General features: G+C 40.3%; 2 protein-coding genes across 3 annotated transcripts in view; both read left to right on the top strand.

Annotated features, from left to right (window-relative positions):
- Positions 1–16,131, top strand: part of TBPL2 (TATA-box binding protein like 2) — a 27,726-nt gene extending 11,595 nt beyond the window's left edge. Inside the window, exons 5-7 of the mRNA XM_077768453.1 lie at positions 3,176–3,343; positions 6,863–6,957; positions 16,055–16,131. Coding sequence (XP_077624579.1) covers positions 3,176–3,343; positions 6,863–6,957; positions 16,055–16,131 — 340 coding nt within the window. The remainder of the gene's footprint in view (positions 1–3,175; positions 3,344–6,862; positions 6,958–16,054) is intronic.
- A 1,823-nt stretch (positions 16,132–17,954) lies between these two features.
- ATG14 (autophagy related 14) overlaps positions 17,955–24,327 on the top strand; it is a 38,626-nt gene continuing 32,253 nt past the window's right edge. For both annotated transcript variants that reach the window (XM_077768442.1, XM_077768435.1), the window contains exon 1: positions 17,955–18,175. In XM_077768442.1, coding sequence (XP_077624568.1) covers positions 17,955–18,175 — 221 coding nt within the window. The remainder of the gene's footprint in view (positions 18,176–24,327) is intronic.

Genomic DNA, 24,327 nt, shown 5'->3' with positions numbered 1-24,327 from the left:
TTTTTTTTTTTTTTTTTACCACAAATGGTTGTTGAATTTTGTTTTTTCAGCATCTGTTGAGATGATTATATGATTTTTCTCCTTCATTTTGTTGTTGTCCTATGTCCTGTTGATTTGTAAATATTGAATCCTTCTTACATCCCCAGAACAAATCCCATTTGATCGTCATGCAGGATCTGCTTAATGCATTGTTATATGTGGTGTGCTAATATTTTGTTGAGTTTTGTATGTATGTGACAAACCCATTCTTAATCCCTATTTTCCCCTACCTGTTTTTACATATTCTTTATATGCATCTGGGTAAGCTCCTGGGCTGTCTCTTCTGTTGATCTGTATATTCTTGGACTTAGAAATCTCCCATTTTAAAAAAATTGAATCTTCATTTTTGAGAGAGATAGAGACCGTGTGAGTCAGGGGAGAACAGAGAGGGAGACACAGAATCTGAAGCAGGCTCTAGGCTCTAAGCTGTCAGCAAAGAGTCTGACGCAGGGCTGGAACCCATGAACTGTGAGTTCATGACCCTAGCCAAAGTCGGACACTTCATTGACTGAGCCACCAGGCACCTCCAGAAATCTTTCATTTTTAGGTCCTTATTGGACAACTCTGCAGGGTATCTGCAAGGATGTTCATTTCACCATTGTTTAAAATGGGGGGAGACAAATACCTGGTAATAGATGTTTGATTAGATCATAAATTGCATTTAGCTATTAAAACGTACATATACTGAGTTGGAAGGATGTCGCATTATGTTACATTGTAGGGGAATAGGCAACTAAATTGTAAGTTTATTATCTAACTTTCACTTTAAAATATGCTTATATTACACTTTCATGATTATCTTTCCTTGTCTGAATTTATTTGGTTGCCAAAATCTAATGGTGAAAGTTTGGATAGTGGGTTCAGATGAGATACTCCTTGCCCAAATATATTTGGTTCTTGAGTCTTGGACAGAGATTTGTGAAATTTTGGTGAGTCTAAGAGTTATCAGAATTATCTCCAAAAATTCATCCAAACCTATTCTCTTTAGTCATAATAACTAGAGTTTGCTAGTGAAGGTTACTTGTGTTTCCACAGGGAAAGTACACAAGGGTCAAATTTAATCAGTGTCACCACCCCTTGTGATATTTCGAGGTTCTTACTCTATTTTTTTTTTAATTTTTTTATACTTTTGAGACAGAGAGAGACCGAGCGTGAGCAGGGGAAGGTCAGAGAGAGAGGGAGACACAGAATATGAAGCAGGCTCCAGGCTCTGAGCTAGCCGTCAGCCCAGAGCCCAACGCGGGGCTCTGAACCCACAAACTGCGAGATTATGACCTGAGCCGAAACCGGACACTCAACCGACTGAGCCACCCATGCGCCCCTCTTACTCTATTTTCTAATGTTTCTACAGGAACATGTATGTAGACTTTAAGTGTAAGTTGTTTGGGAATTTCCAAGTCCTAATCACAGCTGATATCCAATAAAACTACAGGGCTACCCAAACTCTTAAATTTTTACCTTATAAACATCAGCACTATGGGAAACATCAGCAATATAGCCAGTTAGGCAAATGTATTTTTTCAAAATAGAAACTGTATTTATTTCCCTGCTACCTTGGGGACACGGCCTTGGCAGGGACATCTCAGGAGTTAGAAGTGGGTGAGGAGAAGAAATGTGGAGTGAAAACGTGATGTAATTAATACACATAAGAGGGGCAGTGTTGTGAAGGCTCTAGATAGGAAAGATCATGGAAGGCTTCCTTTGGTCCAGGCAAACAGCAAGTTCAATCTGGCTCTTCTTTCAGGTGCTTCTGATTTTCAATGTAAAGATGAGGTGCAGTTCACATGGCTCACCCACCAGGTTTTGCCCCTGTTTGGTAATCCCTGCTGAGATTCATTGTATTGCTTTGCCAGTGACCATTGAAAAGCATGTAATGAAAAAATAAAGCCTCGCATCTCAGGACTTGACATTCTCTGACCTGGATTTCAGGTTGGATCAGGACAAACATTTAGAAGAATATGGCCACAAAGTTGAATAAATTTCTTCCTCGCTCATGTGGGATGTGAGTCGAGTGATAATTCTGTGAGAAAGCCTGAGCAAAATTGGTTAGGTTTTGAGGTGTTTTCGTGCTTTTTCTAAAAAAATATAATTTGTCTCATAAAGCTCCTGGTCTTTGTCACCCAATTGGCATCCCTCTTTCTTCTTCCTGTTGACTTTTTCTTTTTGTATGCACAGTGTCCTGATTTTTGTTGCTGTTGTTCCCATCTACGTGGCACAAACTTTTAGACCAGATGGATGGTTCTCAACCTTGACTGAGCATTACAGTCTGGAGGGCTTGTTAAAACTTAGACTGCTGAGGGGCGCCTGGGTGGCTCAGTCGGTTAAGCGTCTGACTTCGGCTCAGGTCATGAGCTCATGGTTCGTGGGTTTGAGCCCCATGTCGGGCTCTGTGCTGACAGCTCAGAGCCTGGAGCCTGCTTCAGATTCTGTGTCTCCCTCTCTCTCTGACCCTCCCCTGTTCATGCTGTCTCTCTCTCTGTCTCATTAAACCTGAAAAAAATTTAAAAAATTAATTAAAAAAACCTCTGCTGGGCCCCATAGTGCTTGAGGCTGGGACCTGGGGCTTTGCATTTCTAACAAGTTCTCCGGTGGTGATTCTGCTGCAAGTCTGAGGACACACTCTGAGAACCAGTGGAATGGTTAATTTTATCTTCTAGCACTTAAAACAATTAAAAGAGAAAAATAGGGGCACCTGGGTAGCTCAGTAGGTTAAGCATCTGACTTCAGCTCAGGGTTCAAGCTCTGTGCTGATAGCTCAGAGCCTGGAGCCTGATTCACATTCTGTGTCTCCCTCTTTCTCTGCTCCTCTGCTGCTCCTGCGCTCGCTCTCTCGCTCGCTCTCTCTCTCTCTCTCTCTCTCTCTCCCCCCCATCAAAAATAAATAGATTAAAGCAATTAAAATACCCTATATGTTTAAGATGACAAATGAAGACGAAAATGTGTTTCTGATTTGGTTCTTACTGGGCACTAGGGGCAAAAGCAGGGGAGGTTGGGCCTTGTCCTCAGCACTGTAGTATACGAAAGACAAATATGGTACAGATGCTAAAAGTACAATCAGGGAAGTGTGTGAACACACCCCAGCAGGAGAGAGGACATAGTGATTAAGACCTCTTTAAATACATTTGCCCCTCCCCAGTGAAGAGCAGTCTCGACTTGCTGCGAGGAAGTATGCTCGTGTGGTGCAGAAGCTTGGGTTCCCAGCCAGATTCCTCGATTTTAAAATTCAGAACATGGTTGGAAGCTGTGATGTGAGATTTCCCATCAGGCTGGAAGGTTTGGTGCTAACCCATCAGCAGTTCAGTAGGTATGACGGTTATACAACTATCTGAGTTTCCCAAGATGTTGAAGTTGTNACTAGGTAAAAGGATTAAAATGCTGTGCTTAAGTCCTTACTGATTACTGTATGTGTCCAATCTTCTGAAATAGTGGGTCTCAAAATTAAATCACATAGTAATCACCTGGACAGCTTTTTAAAACACTTTCCTGCCTAGGCTGCATCATCACTGATTTTGCCTGAACTTGCAGTTCTAATGGGCCCACAGGTGACGTCAGTACTGCTTGCCAGAGGCTTGAGACTCCCTGGTGTATAGATTTTTGAAACAGGCATGCTCGGCTGGGGGGTTCTTCAAATGTAACTTCCCAGCTCAACAGCAAATGCACTGGGTCTGCTTTCCTCAGCTGCTTTGGCTTCTCCCAGCCTGTTCAGGCCCTCAGCAGTGATGGAGGTTGACTGGTCAGCACCAAAGCCTACTGCCCTGGGGCATATATACCTGGCCAAGGCCCTGTAAGCTGCTTAAAATCACAGATGCTTTGCCTTCGAGTGACCATTCCTATTTACAGAGTGAATGGGGATCCTATAGCTGTGCGTTCTCTAACATTTGTTAGTTTTCCTTTTCAGACATGGTCTGAAGAGCTGTTAAAAATTGCTTTGTTTTCTCCTAGTTTGTCAAAAATCTCAGTTCATTCTGAGATTTAGCTTTTAGGATAGTCTTCAGGCAATGTTTATTTTTCCCCTGATTATATTTTTTTCCCTCTGCGTTAATTTTTTTCAACATATGCCTATTGGATACCTATGATGTTCCCATTGAACTTCACTGTGAAGCGCCCACATGCGGGAAACATTGCATTTTTAGGCATGGTTCTCATTCTTCAATCTTGGGAAGGGTTGTAGATTCATAGTAAAGCTTTGTTTTTAAGAATCTCTCAACACCTGAACCATCTTTTCTAGCAGATTCTCAACCATGGGCCTCTCGTCTGTCTCTCTCTGAACCAACTTTTTCTGATGAGCGATCTCAGCCTGAATTCTGTGTTTGTATCAGATTTAGCACTCTGTTTTCTGGCCTTTTAGGCCTCTAAAATGATGTATACAGTTTTTCCCAAGTTTCACTTTATTTTTTTTTTCACCAACATTGTCATCTTTGTAGGTCAGATTTAAGTCTAGGGTAGGAGTATCCCTTGTCACTACTTCTGCCTTCTGGAAGATAAAATTACCAGTAGGGGAAGATGAGAACTTCCCATATGCACTGCTTTTAGCTACTTGGAGTGGCTCCATTACTTGTTCTGTCTTGCTTCTGAACCAGTTTTAGGATCTCACCCATCTTTTTTTAATGTAGCCAGAAAGCCTGCATTATATTCCCACTATTATTTGTTTCTAGTCTTATTCTTGTCTTCTCCAAAAGTTTACCACTTGGGCTCCACCCTTAGGTTATGGATTATAGCTCCAGTGTGTGGATTGAGGGCTCTGGGGCATTAAAACACTTCTTTCCAGCAGGTTTGTGTCTTTAAAATGAGACCTCTCTTTAATCGTCTGCAACTCTATTGGGGAACTATGGCATGTACATATCAATTATAATTATTAGGTTAAGTCTGCCTATGTTAAAACCTCAAGTTCCTTTCATTCTCCTGGATCTACAAATTTGTGTATCAGCATCTGATACCCTAAGTATCCCCCTAGTTACTGGGCACCTCCTCTGTCCATATTTGTAAGACATAATTGTTTCCAGTTTTCCCTGAGCATTGTTCTCACTTCCTTCACTTTCTAAATCAAAGATATCCTGATAATAAATACTAAGTGACTAATATCTAGGTGGCTACCATGTAGCAGATGTTATGGTGATCATGACAGTCATTACAGCCATGGTCCCTTGCTCTCATGGAGCTCACTGTCTTAAAGGAAAGACAGAGAAGCTAACGATACTATGGTAACTATGAGGTGAACACCCTTGGGAGTGCTACAGTACCATTAAGCAGGATATTTAATGTAACAGGGTGGGGAGAGTGTGGAGGTCAAAGTTCTTATGGGAAGTAACATTGAAGCCAACACTTGAATGATGAGTTGAAGTTGGCAAGTGTTGTTCTTCATCCTCATGAAATTCTCTGTCTCTAACCAAACCTCCTTTCTTTTCCCCCTGGCCTTAACCTTCTTTCAAAATGAGGCAGACAATAAATAATATGAAGTAAATATCTCACTGGAAGTTGTTCATGCTGGTATCTTAAAACTATGGTTCTGAAAGCCAGTTGCAAGTTTTCTGTCATTTATATACCAAAGACTTTGGTTTTCTTGTTTCCTTTCTAGAATGCTAAGATTCTGTTGGGAGATGAAATGGAAACATTCCTTCTGTGCCCCTAGCTTTCACTTTCTTGACTAGAACTTCATAGTCCCATACAAGTTTTCCAGTTTCCAACCAGTATCGTTGTCTTCCCAGTGTTGAGAAGTGGTAAGTGGGTAAAGTCTTAACAGACTTTCTGCACAAAGAGTGATGTCCTAGGAAGATAAGTCCACCCATAGTAGCCTCCATATACTTCAGCAGGGTAGCCTCACCACTGCAATGCATCTTTCTACTACCAATAAGAGATTGCGCATCTGCTGTTGTAGGAGTCTTATTCACTGCAGAATGGAATGGAGTTTTCCCTGTGGTCTGGATTTACCCTTTAAATGCAAAGATTTATATGTATCGTGTTCCATTTCACAAATTTCTTCTTTTTCCTATATCTGTTCTTCATTAGTTATTGCTTTTATTTCCTCAAGCGTCCTCTTAACTCTTGTCTTCTTTTTTGAAGTCTCCTCAAAACTTCTAGGGGTCTCTACTTCTCTCTGCTGGAGCCTGGAGAAGCTCTCTCATCCTTCTACGTTTAGTAGTAAATACAACTGAGTTACCATTTATAGGAACAAATTCTAATTTTTTTAAAGTTCTCTTTCTTTTTTAAAGTAATCTCTACACCCATTGTGGGGTTTGAAATCACAACCTTGAGATCAAGAGTCCCATGCCCTTCCAACCCAGCCAGCCAGGTGCCCCACAAATCCTAAATTTTTAAAACTTGGGATAGTTTAATTTTCTTTACAGCATCTGCCCAGAGATCAATGATAGTAGTCTAGAAAAATTTTTAGGTTCTATCTGCTAAAATTGTTAACTTTAGCAGTTTATAAATGCGTATCAAATGTGCTCATTATTGAGAAACTTGGAAAATTTAGAAAACGTGTTTATGTATTTTTACTGATAGACTTTTTTTGGAAAGATGAAAACATTTAACCAAGAAGATCTTAATACATTAAATTTTCCCTAAGTTATCTTAATTTCTAATAGCTTAGGATGACTTGCACTTTGAAAAAATGTTATGACCAAAGATGAATTCTGCTCGTGACTACCATAAAAAATTGCCTAGGGCACTCTAGATTACTTTTGTTAAGATGGCCAAAAGTTTTTGGTAAAATAGCTTCAATATGCTGGGTCTTGAATATTATGGGAAAGTGGTTGAATAGTACTATTTTTAACTTTTTTCTTTTATATCTTAACTTTTTTTTTTTTTATATATATCTTAACAGTTATGAACCTGAACTGTTTCCTGGCCTTATTTATAGAATGGTAAAACCACGAATTGTGTTGCTTATCTTTGTATCTGGAAAAGTTGTGTTGACAGGTGAGTTCTAAGATGATTTACTGACTTTCCTAAAATTCAGTAGCTATGGGTATACTTTATGCTTTTCCGTTTAAATAGCTTTGTTCACCATTACAAAGTCTTGGTATTGTAGAACACCTGGCATAAAATGAAAAGTAAAAAGAACTGTATCATCCATTGGTCTCAATATCCAAAAGAATATAACTTTTTTTCATGTTTATGTCCTTTTGATATGTATATTTAACTTAACATCCTGACTTTTTATTAACCATTATAACCTCTAGCTTAGCTCATTGTTACAAAGTCCTCATAGAATACTTTTAACAGCTGCACAATATTCTTTTTTTTTTTTTTTTTTTTTTTTATTTCTAGGAAAGAGAGAGAGACAGACAGAGAATGAAGAGGGGAGGGGAGAGAAGAGGGGGAGACACAGAATCTGAAGCAGACTCCAGGCTCTGGGCTGTCAGCACAGAGCCCAACGCGGGGCTCGAGCCCGCGAACCGCGAGATCATGACCTAAGCGAAAGTCGGACGCTTAACCGACTAAGCCACCCAGGCGCCCCTCACAATGTTCTTTTTTTAAATGTTTGTTTGTTTTTGAGAGAGACAGACAGAGAATGAAGAGGGGAGGGGAAAAAAGAGGGGGAGACACAGAATCTGAAGCAGACTCCAGGCTCTGGGCTGTCATCACAGAGCCCAATGCAGGGCTTGAACTCACTAACAGCAAGATCATGACCTGAGCTGATGTCTGTGGCTTAACCAACTGAGCCATCCAGGTGCCCCTCAGCTGCAAATGTTCTAACAGAGGGGTCATCAAACCTTTTTCTGTAAAGGGCCAAATACTAAATATTTTAGGCTTTGTGGCCCATACTGTCTCTGTTGCAACAACTGAACTCTGCCATTGTAGTGTGAAAGTAGCTACAGGCATTACATCAAGGAAAGGGCTCTGAAATGTGAATTTAATATAATTCATATAATTTACATGTGTCATGTAATACTTCATTTGATTTTTTTTTTTTGCCCCCAATCATTTAGGCCATTGAATTTAAAACCATTTTTAGCTCACATGCTATACAAAAACAGGACTAGATTTGGCCAGCAGCCTGTTTCCTGACCTCTGTTCTAACACTTGATCATATCAAACTTATTTTCCATTGCCAAACGTTTAAATGTTCCTTCTTTGTTTTCTGCTTATAATGGCACAGACTTTTGGCTATTTTTATGTGTGGAGAATTATGTTGTTAGTGTGAATGGTCAGAAATGGAACTTTGTTTAAGGATATGACTATTCTTAAGGTTCTGAGTACAAATTATCAAAATTTTAAAAATGATTTTTATTTATTTCTGAGAGACAGAGACCTTGTGAGCAGGGTAGAGTCAGAGAGAGGGAGACACAGAAACAGGCTCCAGGCTCTGAGCTAGCTGTCAGCACAGGGTCCGACACGGGGCTTGAACCCACGGACCGTGAGATCATTACCTGAGCCAAAGTCGGACGCTCAACCGACTGAGCCACCCAGGTGCCCCTCAAATTATTTTTTAAATGGATACACAATATAGTTCTCCCATATTCTATGTTCCTAACAGCAATGTATTTAAATATCTTTTACAAATCCTCAGTAGCATTCAAAACAAAACTAGCATAAAAACTTTTTATCAGTGATAGTGATCTCATTGCTGTAACTACATTGGTAATCAGAAACAGAAATTGAAGACTATTCTAAGATAGTCAAGAAGTAGCATTTTATCTTTTATAGACATTGTGCACATAACTTAATCTTTTTTGTCTACTTAGTGTTTATTATTTTTTTTCCCTAAGGATTTGTATGAGGTCACCATAATATTAAGACTAATTACTCTTTGTTTTGTACTTATGGCTTTTTCCAGTTGACTTATTTTTACATGAAAAAGGGTTTTTTCAACGCTTGAGGTAAATGGTTGAGACTCTTTCCATACCCTTCTCCTGAAGTTTGCTACTCTTGTCTAACTTTGTCTTTTTACATATTCTACTGTTATGTACCAAGATGAATGCCAAATTTACATAGCAGGGGCCAAACTGATTAGGACTCACCCTCAAATAGCCAGCCAGCCATATTACCACTGCATATTACTCTACTTATTCTTAATTTGTGAGCACTCCATATAACCTTTATATTTATATATGGGTTTGTAGTCTTGCCTTTGCTGCAGGATTCTACTGTGATAATCCTATTGTATATATTACTATTGTGTTATAAACGTGCTTTAATTTTAGTGGTCTTTATATCTGCTAGGGTCAATTTCCCCTCTCCATTTGTTTCTTAGCCCCTCTTGAATATTTAGTCTCCCAAATAAGCTTTAGAATTTTACAGAATCCTGCCCCATTTAAAAAAAATTGAGATTTTTGCATTACCTGAATTAATTTGGGGAAAAATGATAAAGTCATCACTCAGCATCCCAAAACATGGAATTTCTGTTCTTAAATGTTCTTTTAGAACTCTCAGTGAAGTTTTATAGTTTGTTTTACTGTAACAAGTAACTAATGTGTCTTCAAAGTGAGGACAGCGATTTTAGAATTCAAGAACTTTTTGAATATGGCAAAGCTACAGTTTCTCAGATGCTGCCAATTTAGAGCCTAGAATAATTAAGACCTCCTTGTGACTGACATAAAGTTTACTTCTATATGTTCTTAAGGAAAGGGGGAAAGTCTGCCAGGTAAATTGAAATAGTATAAATACTGGAGCAAAAAAATGCCCTATTTAAGGGAACAAACTCTTCAAGAGCTTTGGAAGATACTTTCATGTACATGCTACGTATCATTATTAATCAGTCTTATTAACAGTGCCAATCGACAGGTACCATAATACTGGTACATATATAATACTAGTACACATACAAGTATTATAACAGGCTAAATCTCTATTGGGAGTACACAGACACAAATCTCTTTAAGTATCCTTCATTCAAACCAGCTTTCCTACTTACCCCCATTAAAAGAAAAAACTTGCATATACACATTTGCTACAAGTTTCAAATCCCACAAGAATTGTCCACATGCCGTACCAAAGACCATGTAATACATTCCCTTAGGATTTCTTACACATTCAGCATGTAGAACAAAGCTAAATTTCCTCATTCTTGCGAGATATAGATCATCACTTTTGTGAAGGGGGGAATGAGATATATTAACTGAAGTCCGAATTCCAAATTTCTGCTTCCATTATGAAGTAAAAGCTGACCAATATCGTAATACTAAAATAGGAGTAATTATCATTGATTGGGATTTCCCCATTTGTGGTGTATTGTCTTAAAGTACTTCACCTAGAATACATGGTTCATGTTACTTTTGCTTCAGACTTGGAGACCAATGTCCCTTAGTCCTTACATATCTACACTCTTTTCACTTGCAAAGGGTCTAAAAACTTAAGGGCGCTATTTTGAGTGTAAACATGAGGAAAGGGACCAAGGAGGACTCCGTTTAGTTTAGCCTCTAGAATGTTAGCTGGAGATGGTCACATAGCATGTATAGGGGATTCCTAGAGGCTCACATGTTCCAGCCCAACATGGCAAGACTCTGCAGAACTATTTTGAAAGGTCCCTAGCTTCGGCCTAGAAAATGTTAGAGTGCTGAAATTATAAATGCATTTGGCATTTCACTATAATTAATTAATGGATTCCAGCTCATCCCTGGGTAGGAACTGAAGAACACCAGCACACGTATAGTAAGTGCAATTCAAAACCATGTATCATGTGCCATTTGCAGGGACTCCGAAAATAATTTATCCATGTAAAATTGCCTTACTCCCCTGATAGGCCACAGCTGTGGCCACCATGGCCAAGGCTACTACTGAATGTTCTAATTATAGTTAAGTGAGCTGATGATAAAGAAATCCTACTATCCTACTATGTCATGGCCCCTGACCGCAAAAAACAATGGGCCCTGGGCCAAGCTTAACATTTTCCCAGGTTCGTGTTATTTTTCTATGGCTGGTGTGACATTTAAGACCCATGTTTTGTTTTTGTTTTTGTTTTCCCTCAAACCGCAGTAAAACTAATATAGCTAGGCTCTGTTGGAATGGTATACAATGAACAACAAAAAGGGCAACTTTCACTTCTAAGATCAGACATAATAGAATTAACATTAATTAATTAATGTCGGGTACACACATGTGTAAGAGTTTTCATGTAGGTTCTAGTTAACTCTGAGGTTGTACCTAAAATCTCAGTTTCCTCATCTGTAAAATGGGCACAGTGGAGAAGTAACCATAACAGTGTCAAACAGCTGTACATGCTGTAGCACAGGTGGGAAGTTGAGCAGCCTCGCTCCAGTGCCCACCACCCCCACGTACTCACCTTGTCCCTCAGCTCTTTAGATGTCTGTGCAAACACCTGTGTGGTCTTTGGGGGCCCCTTCTCCCTCTTCCTTCTTGTCAGCTGAAGGAAAGAGAAATACTTTTAGTGGTGAGAGGCAGCAGGTGTGGTGGCTAAGAGGCTGGGCTCTGGAAACCAATGGCCTAATTCGCATCCAGGCTTTACTATTTATTGGCTGTATGATTCTGGGTGAGTTTAAGTTCTCCAGCTTGATTTCCACATATGTAAAAGGCAGGTGGCCATAGTAGCTACCCGCTAAATGCAATGAGGCAGAAAAGCGGTGTCTGGTATATGGTAAATGTGGTATAAACGCTAGCTGTTACTCCTTTGGTGAAAGCCCACTCTTCTTTTACCCCTAGCATTGAGAGCCTGGAATTTTGCTGTGATGCCGTGCCCTGATGATAGGAATATGAAGTCTTAAAGAGGCTTTAGTCTAAAGTCTAAAATGCCTCACATTTATATATTTCCCTCTAGCATAATGGACTTCTTAAGAAGCTGGGTTTTTGTTACTTAGGGTCACTCTCAATCAGCTAGACATCAGCAATTCTTGGAAATGAGGAGCTCAGGGGCGCCTGGGTAGCTCAGTCAGTTAAGCCTCTGACTTCAGCTCAGGTCGTGATCTCGTGGTCTGTGAGTTCGAGCCCCACATCAGGCTCTGTGCTGCCAGGTTAGAGCTTGGAGCCCGCTTCAGATTGTGTCTCCCTCTCTCTCTGCCCCTCCCCCCCCACTCATGCTCTCTCAAAAATAAATGTAAAAAATTTTTTTTAAATAAAGGAAATGAGGAGGAGAGAAGGCAACATAAAAATGGCAAGACTTATTAGTGACTAGGCCAGAGAGATAACAATATCCCCGTCAGTCATTACCAGGAATCCCCCTATAATGGCAAGCTAGTATATACTGTAAAATGCATACTTTGAAGGGTTAAATGCTATTTTTTTTTTTTTTTTTTNTATTTCCCTCTAGCATAATGGACTTCTTAAGAAGCTGGGTTTTTGTTACTTAGGGTCACTCTCAATCAGCTAGACATCAGCAATTCTTGGAAATGAGGAGCTCAGGGGCACCTGGGTAGCTCAGTCAGTTAAGCCTCTGACTTCAGCTCAGGTCGTGATCTCGTGGTCTGTGAGTTCGAGCCCCACATCAGGCTCTGTGCTGCCAGGTTAGAGCTTGGAGCCCGCTTCAGATTGTGTCTCCCTCTCTCTCTGCCCCTCCCCCCCCGCTCATGCTCTCTCAAAAATAAATAAATGTAAAAAATTTTTTTTAAACAAAGGAAATGAGGAGGTGAGAAGACAACATAAAAATGGCAAGACTTATTAGTGACTAGGCCAGAGAGATAACAATATCCCCGTCAGTCATTACCAGGAATCCCCCTATAATGGCAAGCTAGTATATACTGTAAAATGCATACTTTGAAGGGTTAAATGCTATTTTTTTTTTTTTTTTTTTTTACATATTGTAAGACTTTTCCTGATGTAGGAATAGAATTGGAAAATCCAAGTAGTACTGGAAATTGATATTTGGGCTGGCTAGGGGGTAGGGATGAACTTAGCCTATTGACAGATGGTAGATATTTCATAAAGTTTGGGTGCCTACCAGGTACATATACTAGAAGGGAAAGTAAATATACCCTCTCCCACCCCTGCCCATGGCAGGAATCAGCCTTGGGGAAAGAAACGGGGCAAATTATGTGCTACTGGCTCTTACAGAACCAGATGATAAACCATATGTACTTGGAAAAGCCGGCCATCCCAATGTCCCTAACCCTAGGGCCATAAAAATAGCTTAGATTTTGTAAAAATAGTATGGTTTGCAAAGGACTTCTTACAAACATTCACTCATGTCAGGCTTACGGCAGCCCTCTGAGAAGGCTATTGTCCTTATTTTACAGATAAGGAAGTGGAAACTCCAAGCTTAAACAATTTGCCTGTGATTTCAAATCTAGCTAATGGTAGAGCTGGTATTTGAGCTCATGTAGTTTGATGATTTCAAAGCCAGTTCTTTCTTCATTACGCCAGCCACAGAATTTCCACCTCCGTCACCCTGGTCAGGAATGGTGTTTATCCCCCAAAGAGGTGGTCATTGTTACTTGAAGGAAAGACGGGGAGGCCAGAGTCCTCTAATTGGAGCCTGGTGCTTCAAATTGGGATGTCTGATAATAGAGTCATAGGACTAGAGGAATAATTTGGGTGCCCATAAAGTTGTGATACCAGTATTTCAGTGAGGAAATATTTGACTAAATTGACCAACTCCCCTCATTGTAATTCCCAGTTACAACTGCTGGCAAAGTTTATTTGGTGACTTTGAGATGGGACACTGGATACATGAGGTCTTCACCCATAGCTGCTATTCATGATTCTGGGGAACTTGAACTTCTTGGGCCTCATTTTCCCACAGAGGAAATGAAGGAAATTGCATTAGCTAATTTCCACAAAGCGCTTTTGTGTCTACTGATGTTATTCTATGATATAAAATAATGATCACTGTCAGTGTCTGTTCCCTCCTGGGCAACAGGGGTTTTCTGCTGTTCAGGGGACACCAGAATGCTAAGCTCGTCTGCTTGAAAATTCTCTTAGGTATGATTGTTTTTTTAAGTGTTATGACAAACCGAAGTACATAGTTACCTTGAATGCTGGACCTAGGCCCTCTGTTTCTCAAATAGAAAAAGAACCTTGGTTTTGGTGGGTGGAGATGGAAATTGCATGGGTGGGTAAGTGGGTGTTTGCTGTATCTACTATATTTCACTGTCTCCTGATGAGAAAGCTTTCACATTCAAATGTACCTAAAAGGGGAAAAAAGTCCATCAAATCAGAGGCTGAATTTTTTTTTTTATGTTTCCCCAACTCACTGTTTGGTTTCTACAAAACAGCTACTTTAGAAATTAAAATTTTAGTGCTGTAACCAAAATCTGAGGCTTAAGGGATTTTTCCTACCCCAAAGGCACAAAGTTTCTGTTACCCATGTCAGTAACTCCCCCTCCCCCCTCTCCCCACCCCACGTCTTTGAGGGTGGAGACTCACATGCAGTTAAACTCCTTGGCAATGAATAAGTAGCTTTTTGTCTTTGCCTCTCAAAAATATTTAAGCTTATAAGGACTTCAACTTTGATTCTTTAACATTTTTTAATATTTTGAGGTAAAATTCATATAAATTTAACCATTTTAAAGTAATTCAGTGATATTTAGTAAACTCACAATTTGTGCAACCACTGCCTCTATCAATTACGAAAACATTTCCATTACTCCAGAATAAAGTCCCATATCCTTAAGCAGTTGCTCTCCATTCCTCCCTCCCCTTAGTCCTTGGCAACCTCCAGTCTGCATGGTCTCTGTGGAATTATTCTGGATATTTCATATAAATGGAGTCCTATAGTATGTATCCTTTTGTGTCTGGCTTCTTTCACTGAGCATAATGTTTCTTCCTCCCCCCCACTCCAGTGGGCGGGGGGGCAAGGGCTAGAGAGAGAGGGAAGAGGGAGAGAGAGAATCCCAAGCAGGCTCTGAGCAGTACATGCAGAGCCTGACATGGTGCTCGATCTCACAAACTGTGAGACCATGATATGAGCTGAAACCAAGAGTCAGACACTTAACCAACTGAGCCACCGAGGGGCCCCTGGCATAATATTTTTGAGGTTCATCCACACTGTAGTATATATCACAACATCATTCCTTTCTGTGGCTAAATATTCCATTGTATGTGTATATTACAATGTGTTTATCCATTCATGTTGATGGACACTTGGGTTGTTTACACTTCTTGGCTATTGGGAATAACGGTGAGTGAATGCATGTGTGCATGCATGTTGTTGGATGCTGTTTTCAATTTGGGGGCAAATACCCAGGAGTAGAATTGCTGGGCCTTGTGGTAATTCTTAACACTTTTGAGGAACCGACAAACTGTTTTCTACAGTGGCTGAATCATTTTACATTCTCAAGGAAGAGTCTGTATCAACTTGAGCTTTTTTCCATTTCTCTTCATGCTAATAGTCTTTATATTGTTTTCCTTAATCCCCTTGCTTCCTGCCAGTGATAGCAGATAATAGTTTCCTGATTAACTGAGAGCTCCATATAAACATAAGTACTACTAGTCCATAACCCTTAATACAATGCGTCTGCATAGCTTTGAAGGTGGAAGTAGTTAGCGGCAGTGGATGGTGGTAAGAGATGAGCAGGGCCTGACTGCTATCTCTCAAGAGAAGGGACCCTGTCTAATTCACGTAGTTATCCATCTTAATCCCTCGAACCGTTATAATTAAAGATCTCTTGAAACTTCAGACTCTAAGGAGTGACCGTGGTAGTTTTCCTCCTCTAATAATCTCTTCTTCTACAATGAAATCTCAAACTTTTGCTGCAGTTTTGTCTCCCTCTGTTAGGCCATATTAGGGAATCAGGTATCAATTAGACATGAGGGGATCAAAGGAAGTCCCTTTTGCTGGTAGCTAAGTGCCCACAGGTGTGGACCAAAGTCATGTTCTGTGGTCATGTTCATGGCATGCTAGGAGATAACATTGCATATTTCCTACTGAGCTCTGTGAGGCTAAAGATGAACTGATACACCCTCACAGAGAAGTACTAGAAAACTCGACTCTAGGGTGTATGTTCATGGGAATGTGTCTGTCCTCACCAAATTCTTTTGTCTTTACCAAAATGTCACTTCTCAAGTAAACCTAAAGAGATGTCTTCATATTAAAGGTAATTGGAGGTGACAGATGAAATTTTAGTCTTAAGAAAATTTTGGTATTTTTATATTAAATACTATATAAACTTGGATTTCTTTATAGGTGCCAAAGAACGTTCTGAGATCTATGAAGCATTTGAAAACATCTATCCTATTCTAAAAGGTTTTAAAAAAGCCTGAGTACGTCATTCAACCATTCAGCATCTCATATTATATTGGTTTGAGTATGTGCATCAGCCCAGCACACCAATATGCGCATTTAGACTTTATTTGTTAAAGGATGATTCTAGGAATATTCATGCCTAAGAACTAAAGAAACTTCATTTTCAAAATGACACCTATATTATTTTTGAAAGCTGAACAAGTAAACATTTCAGAATTTGAGAGATTGCTGGAATGATTATGATGTTTAATCATTAAAACGTAATGTTCTGCTTTTGCTAAAGATGTAGTGTATTAACATGTACCCTGCAAATATATAGCGATTTATAGGAATTTCAGATAACTGCATAAAATAGATCGTATCTGCAATATCATCTAGCACGATAGAAACTATTGTGTCTATTTTCTCCTTTTAAAATATTGAGTAGATGGTCCTGGCCATTAGATACAGGTACCATGAAGGATCCTGTCAGAATACAAATGAGGCTTGACAATTTAACACCTTAAGACAAATTAAATATCTTTTTGTCTGAAATTACAGAGGAAATTAGTCCTCTTGTTTAAAAATAAATTTTCAGGAACCATTCAGGTTTAGTGTCAGCTCTATTTTGAAAACAGTTTAGGGACTTCTTTTCTGTGTGTGCTTTTATAATTCTGTGTCATTGTATTCCAATAGACCAGGTAAAATTAAGAGAATGGAGCAAAGGGTTCAGATTCAAGACCTAAATAGATTGTGGAAGCCTCAGGGAGGGATGGGACTAACATTGCTCTTGTTCCCAAGTGGTCAGGGATTGAGGAAGAGTTCAGGTTCTGACATGCTGAGTTTATGGTGGCCACTGTACATCCCTTTATGCTTCCTAGGGAGTTGTGAATGTCTGGGCGTGGAACTTGAGAGAGAAGTCCCACATAGAGAAATCAGAGGAGTCATCAGTTGACAGCCTACCAAAATAATCCTGGAGAATCACTGGTGTACGGAAATTGACCTATAAACATACTTTTTTTTCCCCCTTTTGTAGTTTGGAAGCATTTTCCAACTTTATTCTGACTTCATCCTCCCACCCACCCTATTACCTACACAGAAAGTAATCTAGAGTAATCGAATTAGGTTAAACTTTACCTAGTTCAAATTCTCAGAGCATGGCCCAGAGTAGAAGAGTGTTGGACATTAATTTAAAATTGTTTTCAGAAAGACAACTTTGATTTCTTTGGTATGATTGATTCAACTGGTTCGCTATTATCAGTAAAGTACGATCAGATTACTAACAGATTACTGTTAAGCGTATTTTTAATCCAACCTTTGGTAGGTACTGTTAACTGTCTCCACTTAACAGATAAGAACACGAGTACAGATCCAAATCTCAAAGCTATCGGGGAGGTGGGTGAGCTGAAACACCATCTCTTTTCAAAACCTAACCCCCTCGCCCAACTTTGCTGTAGTTTTAGCCAAATTTAAAAGCACCCATAGCGAATTAAAGAAATTCTGACTTTGCTCCCATTCCTTTTCCCCAAATTCCCTAGGGCATTGTATTACTATTTCTTGCACAAGTTTGAGGCGTTAACTTGTAGCTCTGGCACGACCAAGCGGATGATGACATTTTCTTTGGCTGACCCGTCCCTCTAACACAATTCTCCCCGCTTGGGGCTGGCTACCCCTCAGGCGATCAAGAAAAGCAGCAGCGCCGCCCGCCAGCCCGCCTGGCCGACAGCTCTGAGAGGCTGGGCGAGGGGCGCGCCGGGACCCCGCCCGCCCTCTCGGCACCTCCCGAGGCCCCTCCTCCTCGCCCAGGATGCACCTGGTTGAAAACAAAATCCCACGTGACTGGCTCTGCTCTCAGGCCATCATGGCGTCTCCCAGTGGGAAGGGAGCCCGGGCGCTGGAGGCTCCTGGCTGCGGGCCCCGGCCGCTCGCCCGGGACCTGGTGGACTCCGTGGACGACGCGGAGGGGCTGTACGTGGCGGTCGAGCGTTGTCCGCTGTGCAACACCACCCGCCGGCGGCTGACCTGCGCCAGGTGCGTCCAGAACGGCGATTTCGTCTACTTCGACGGCCGCGACCGAGAGAGGTACGGCAGCTGCCCCGCTCTATTGTTTCTTTCCTGGGTGTTTCCTCCCGTTCGGCGAAGAGAGGTTTGAGCCTAGGGCCTGGGTCCGGGGCCCGGAGCAAGGAGGGGGAAATAGGGAGGGTAGCTGCTTTGCGCCGGCGCTTTACTCCCAGGGGTCAGGGTCGGGGGGTGGGGACCAGATGAGGGAAGGTCGCGGTTTACCTATAACCCACGGGAGAAGAGTCCGGGTTGCTCCTGGGTAGATAAAGATAAAGGGATAGATGGTGACTCTGGATAAGTCTTCCCCTATTACTCTCATAGAGTTGGATTCTCGGTACTTTGCTGCACTTCATTCAAAAGCTTGGTTTAACCTTTATCTTATAAAGCACATTCTCTAGAGGAGACACCAGAAGAGAATCAGATAACTGGTTACGAAGGATTCGGGGGTCGTGATACCCTGTGTCACAGCTGGATCTTGTTATGAGGCACGATTGCTCTGATGTATGAATTAGGACTAGCTAGTTGCTTTCTTTCCCCCCTCTGCCTCCAAAGATGCTAAGGCTTTTGGCGATATATTTTGGCTTTCTTTAAAAATCCAGACTGGGAGCCGCAGGCCCTTAAGAAAATTGAATTTAGGAACATATTTTGGCCTTGTTTTGAAATTTAAACACAGAGCTACAAGTCCCTGGTTAAGATGATTGAAAAATTAGTCCGATTAACTGCAGGGTCTCAACGTTTGTTTCAGTGATTCAGTGTTATTGATAGTAAGGAAAGTTTGAGCGTTGAAGTTTAGGTATTAATTTATTTACAACAGCCCAGTATGTTAATTATCTCCAACTTACTATTGAAGCTGCACAGTAAGTGCCTTGCCTTGGTCACACAGATAATGAGCATAAGGATCAGAATTAAAATCCAGGCAGCTGAACCCATATATTGTGCACTTAACCACTGGATTGTACCGCCTCTATATTTAGAAATATTTTGAGTTTCTAGTACTTCTTTGGTCATAAATGGAGTTTGTCTTTTGAGATTTATATATCTTTTTAGTTCATTGCTGTGTCTCATTGATGCACTTGATGACTTCAGAAACTGCTGGTGTAATAAGTGATAGCTTTAAAAATGAACCCAGTTGCTTTATTATAAGACTACTAGGCATGAGACAGAAACCACTAACTGATGGAGTTTATTAAGGCTTCAGTTCTGGCCTGTCTTCTCTGTCTGTACTTTTTCCCATATATGTTCTCATGAATGCTAAAGACTGCTTGACTTGTATCTCCAATCCAGACCTCTCTGAAATCCAGTACATAGCCGCCTGCTCAGCATCAGTCTCTAAATTTGTAATAAGTAGCTCCATCTTAATATGGTAAACTGAACTCATGGTTTTCTATGATAAATCTGTTCTTTACATGCTCATGTACCAACCCAATAAATGGTAACCTCATTCTTTTTTGATACATGTCAAAAAACCCTGCCTGCCTTTCTTGACTTTTCTGTCAACGCCACCATATCTAATCCCATCGGCAAATCCTGTTTGCTCTTTTAAACCTGTCTAAATCTGACCCTTTCATTAGCTCCTGGTGTGATCAGAGGATTATTGACTGTTGAGTTTCTGCTTCCACCCTTGCTTCCTTACAGTGTAATTTCCTTTGTATTGCAGCTGGAGTAACACTACTCTTCTATTCTTCAAATCTTCAATCTTGCAAGGGTTTCCTGTTTTACCCAAAGTATAAAAAAGAAAAGGCAAAATCCTTAATAGAAGTTCCATGTTGTCTCTTCTTCTCTGATCTCTTATTATTTTTTCCCTTACCTAGTCTGTTATACCACCCTGACCTCGTTGCCAGTCCTCAAACATACCAAGAACTCTCCGGGCTCAGGGCCACTGCAGTCTTAATCAGACTGCCAGGAACTCTTTTCTCCAAGAAATCTTCAGCCTGCTTCCTTTGTTTCCTTAAGGCCTCTGCTCATACATTAGAGAAACTCTTAACCATTTAATTAAAATAGTAACCTCTTTTTCCACTTAACCCGTTGTGTTATCTTCCATAGCCCTTAGCACTATCTTATGGTTTATGTGTGAATTTGTCTACCTGCCTTCCCCTGCCCCCCCCAAGTGATGGAAGCTCTATGAAGATGAAACTTTATCAGTTTTGCAGATTGCTTCACATAATAGAAGCTTAATAAAGATTTGTTGAACAATTGAGTGACTATCTCTTTTTCCTAAACTTAGTCTGATCCTAAACCAGTTCATATTATCCATCATGATCCATTTGTTACTAAATCCAGAAACCTAGAAGTTGAGACTTTCCCTTTTTTCTTATTCCATGTATCCAAATCATTGGCAAGGCTAATTTGGTCTGCTCCAAAATAGATCCTGAATTGGTTTACTTCTTGTCTAGACAACCATCATTTCTCTCCCAACTGCTTATTGATTTCCTTTCGTTTAAGCATACAACTCCTCCACACAGCAACCGCAGTAGAAATGTAAATCAGATAATGTCACAGTTTTGTTTAAACTTCTCAGTGGCTTTCCACTGCATTTAAAATAAAATTTAAGCTCCTTAATGTGGCATTTAAAGCTCCATTTGATTTGTCTACTGTTTATCTTCTAACTTTGTAAGTTTGAGTTAAAGTGTGGGCTTTGGATGCATGCTGCATTGAATCAAATCCACACTCTACCACATGCTTTGTGGTTTTGAACAAGTTTTTTAACCTCTCCGATGCCTGTTTATTTTATTTTGAAAAGGGGGTGGGGAGACCTCTAACTTCATAGGTTTGGTAGTGATCACGTAAGAGCATGCGTTAAAGTACTTAGCGTGATGTCTAGCATATATTAAGCATTTAGAAAAGAAACTTCTGCCATGCTCCTTCATATTTCTCCATAGTCCGGGACCTTCTCTCAAATCCTCAAACACATGAAACTTTTTCCACAACTGGGCCTTTTCCCTTATTGTTCCTTGTGCCTGAACACTTTTCCTCCTGATTGCCACTTTGTCTTTCATGTCCCCACTTAAAAACGTCACTTTCTCAGCGAGGCCTTCCCTGACTTTGGTCTTTCCTCATTCTTTTCTATTGCAATACGCAGTTCTTTGATGGTGCTGAGCATGATACGAAATGTTATCTATTTGAGGAAGATATCTCCAGAATGTAGTTCCATGAGGCATGAATTCTGGTTTTGTTTAATTGGATCACCAGTGCTTTGTGCAGCCGCAGTGGGTAGCACATATTAGGCGTACTGTTGGGAGAATGGCAAAGGCAATACCACTTTAAAAACGGAGATGGAAATTTTTTTGCTAAATCTGAACATTAAAGTGAATTTTCAGAAGAGAGGTGTGTAATAGTAGATTTCTTTTTCTGACTAAACAGAAATACCGGAACTATTCAAAATTTAGAGATAAAAAAAGGCATTTTAGGGTTCAGGGATAATAGGACTGTCACAGTGGTCTGCCTAGCTAGCTAGCTTCACTTCTCCCTCCATCTTTCCCTTTTCCCAACTGTGCATTCCTTAACAAGCGGACTGTTTGTTTTCCTTTGTTCCCAGACAGTGCCTCATATCTAGTACGATGTAAGAATCTTTTAAGACCCAAGACCACTGTCCTAATAGTCAAATCATTTCTTAATGAGCTCCCAGTGGATACAGCTATCTCCATAAAATATCCTGGAAAGTTACAGAGGAGAAAGGCCACTTGCTCTCGAGGATTTACACTTACTACTAATGAGCCTTCAAGTGTGCAGGCCATAGCTTGATTGTGACATATTTCACTGTCTTCAGTATTAAAAGATTTTGTCTTCTCTGCTTTGCCTTCAGACTTTTTTTTTTCCTTTTACTTTATGAAAAGCCCCTTACCACCTGTGGGAAAACACTTGGAAATAAAATATGGACACTTACAGCACAGTGTAAAAACCCTTGTTTAACCTCTGATTTTTTTCAGCAAATTCGCCAAATTAGCTGTGTGTATGTGGATCTTCAATGTTATAATGCATATCAAAGTTCTTGTAAATGTGTTTTTTCAGGTTTTGTTAATGGACTAGCTGAATGTAAATGTTTTAATAGTTGTGCAGTTCAAAGAAAATTAGATATTAATGAACATTCTACTTCACTGCCGTTAGTTCCTTTGACTCCTAAGAAGGGTCCACGTGTCTGTGTATAACTTTGTGGACTTACCTGAGTTTGGTGGATAGATTGAAAAATATCTAAATGATTTTTTTCCTGTTTATGTTCAGTGGAAAGACTTTAAATCTTGGTATACTCACCAACTCTCTTTTCCTCGTCTCCCACCTTGGTCCCATTCCTAAAACAATATTCATTTTTTTCTCTGATTTTCATACTCCTTTTAGCTTGTATGCTGCTTTTTTTTTTTTTTAAGTTTGTTTATTTTTGAAAGAGTGAGTGAGCAAGGGAGGAGCAGAGGGAGGGAGGGAGGGAAAGAATCTGAGCAGGCTCCACACTGCCAGCACAGATCCTGACACAGGGTTCAGTCCCACAGACCGTGAGATCATGACCTGAGCCGAAATCAAGAGTCGGTTGCTTAACCAGCTGAGCCACCCAGGAGCCCCAGCTTATGTGTTTCTTTAATACTAAGCAGTATTATCAACACAGTATCTTTGGATCTTGTACTGGTGAACATTTTTAAATTATAGGGCTTTTTATGGGAACATAGTTTTCTGGTGTAAATTATTTGACACCAAGCACAATACTGTTACCCAATAGATAAGTGACAAGTTAAACTAATCTTTCTACTCAAGACTGGAAAGAAATTGGTTACCAGGTTATGATAGGTATAGGAATGAGATGGGGAACATAATTTGAGGATAACAGCATAGCACCCCAGAGAATCTGCCTGCTGGTTTAGGAACCAGTTATTTTAACTTGGATTAAAAAAGAATATGGATATTGCTTTTATAAGTAGGTTTTCAGGAATGATGCAACATTATAGTCACTGATGAGCTTTGAGAATATATGTTACGCTTTTACCAGGAAAGTAAAGTGCTAAATAGAGTGGTGGGATAAAAGATGAGCAGAAAATAAATTCTGGATGTTACTGAAGATTTCAAGGGGAAGACACACCCAACATCAAAAAAAGTATTGTTTAGATATTTCTTTTCTCTCTCTGGGATCTTTTTGGTTGTCAATCATTGTAGCCCTTTAAGAATGTACTGTCTTGGGGCGCCTGGGTGGCTTAGTCGGTTAAGCGTCCGACTTTCGCTTGGGTCATGATCTCGCGGTTTGTGGGTTCGAGCCCCGCGTCGGGCTCTGTGCTGACTGCCAGCTCAGAGCCTGGAGCCTGTTTCAGTCTGTGATTCCCTCTCTCTCTGACCCTCCCCTGCTCACGCTGTCTCTCTCTCTCTCTCCTAGAAATAAATAAAACATTTTAAAAAAATTACTTTAAAAAAAAAAAAAGAATGTACTGTCTTGGGGCACCTGAGTGGCTCAGGCAATTGAGCATCTGACTTTGGCTCAGGTCATGATCTCGTGGTTTATGAGTTTGAGCCCTGCATTGGGCTCTCTGTTGTCATTGTAAAGCCTGCTTCGGATTCTCTACCCTTCCCTGTTTGTGCTCTCTCAAAAATAAACATTTAAAAAAAAAAAATCTGTCTTGAAGGGGGCACCTGGCTCAGTCAGCTAAGTGTCTGGCTCTTGTTTCAGTCAGGTCATGATCCCATGGTCTTGAAATTGAGCCCCATGTTGGGCTCTGTGCTGGCAGCATGGAGCCTGCTTGGGATTCTCTTTATCTTCTCTCTGCCCCTCCCTCATCACACATGCACACCCTCTCTCTCTCAAATAAACTTAAAAGAATCTACTGTTTTGAGAATTCGGTTCTGAACCCACGTTTGTATACCTTACTCAGCAGAACAAAAGCTCTGTGGTTGACTAAACACCCCATCTTTATTTAGATAAGAGTTTATCAACCTTACTGCTATTTGACTATGTCCTTCAGAAAGGGTTTCAACTCCCATCCCGTGCATCTTACTAATTGTGTTTGTGCCAACATATGTGGGTCTGCTAAGAAAATACAACTTCTGTTTTCCATCAGTGTCAGTGGCTGCTCTTATCATTATGCCTTTTAGAATTTATAAAAGGCTCTCACATTTATTACCTCATTTGTTCCCTACCACAGACCCATGAGTTATTAACCTATTTTTAACATGAGGCAATTCAGAGTATTTGTATTTTATTT

Source organism: Crocuta crocuta, unplaced genomic scaffold (assembly GCF_008692635.1).
Source record: "Crocuta crocuta isolate KB4526 unplaced genomic scaffold, BGI_CrCroc_1.0 scaffold10, whole genome shotgun sequence".
Lineage (NCBI taxonomy): Eukaryota > Metazoa > Chordata > Mammalia > Carnivora > Hyaenidae > Crocuta > Crocuta crocuta.
The sequence above is the reverse complement of the archived record's forward strand: the minus strand, read 5'-3'. Positions and strand labels throughout refer to the sequence as shown.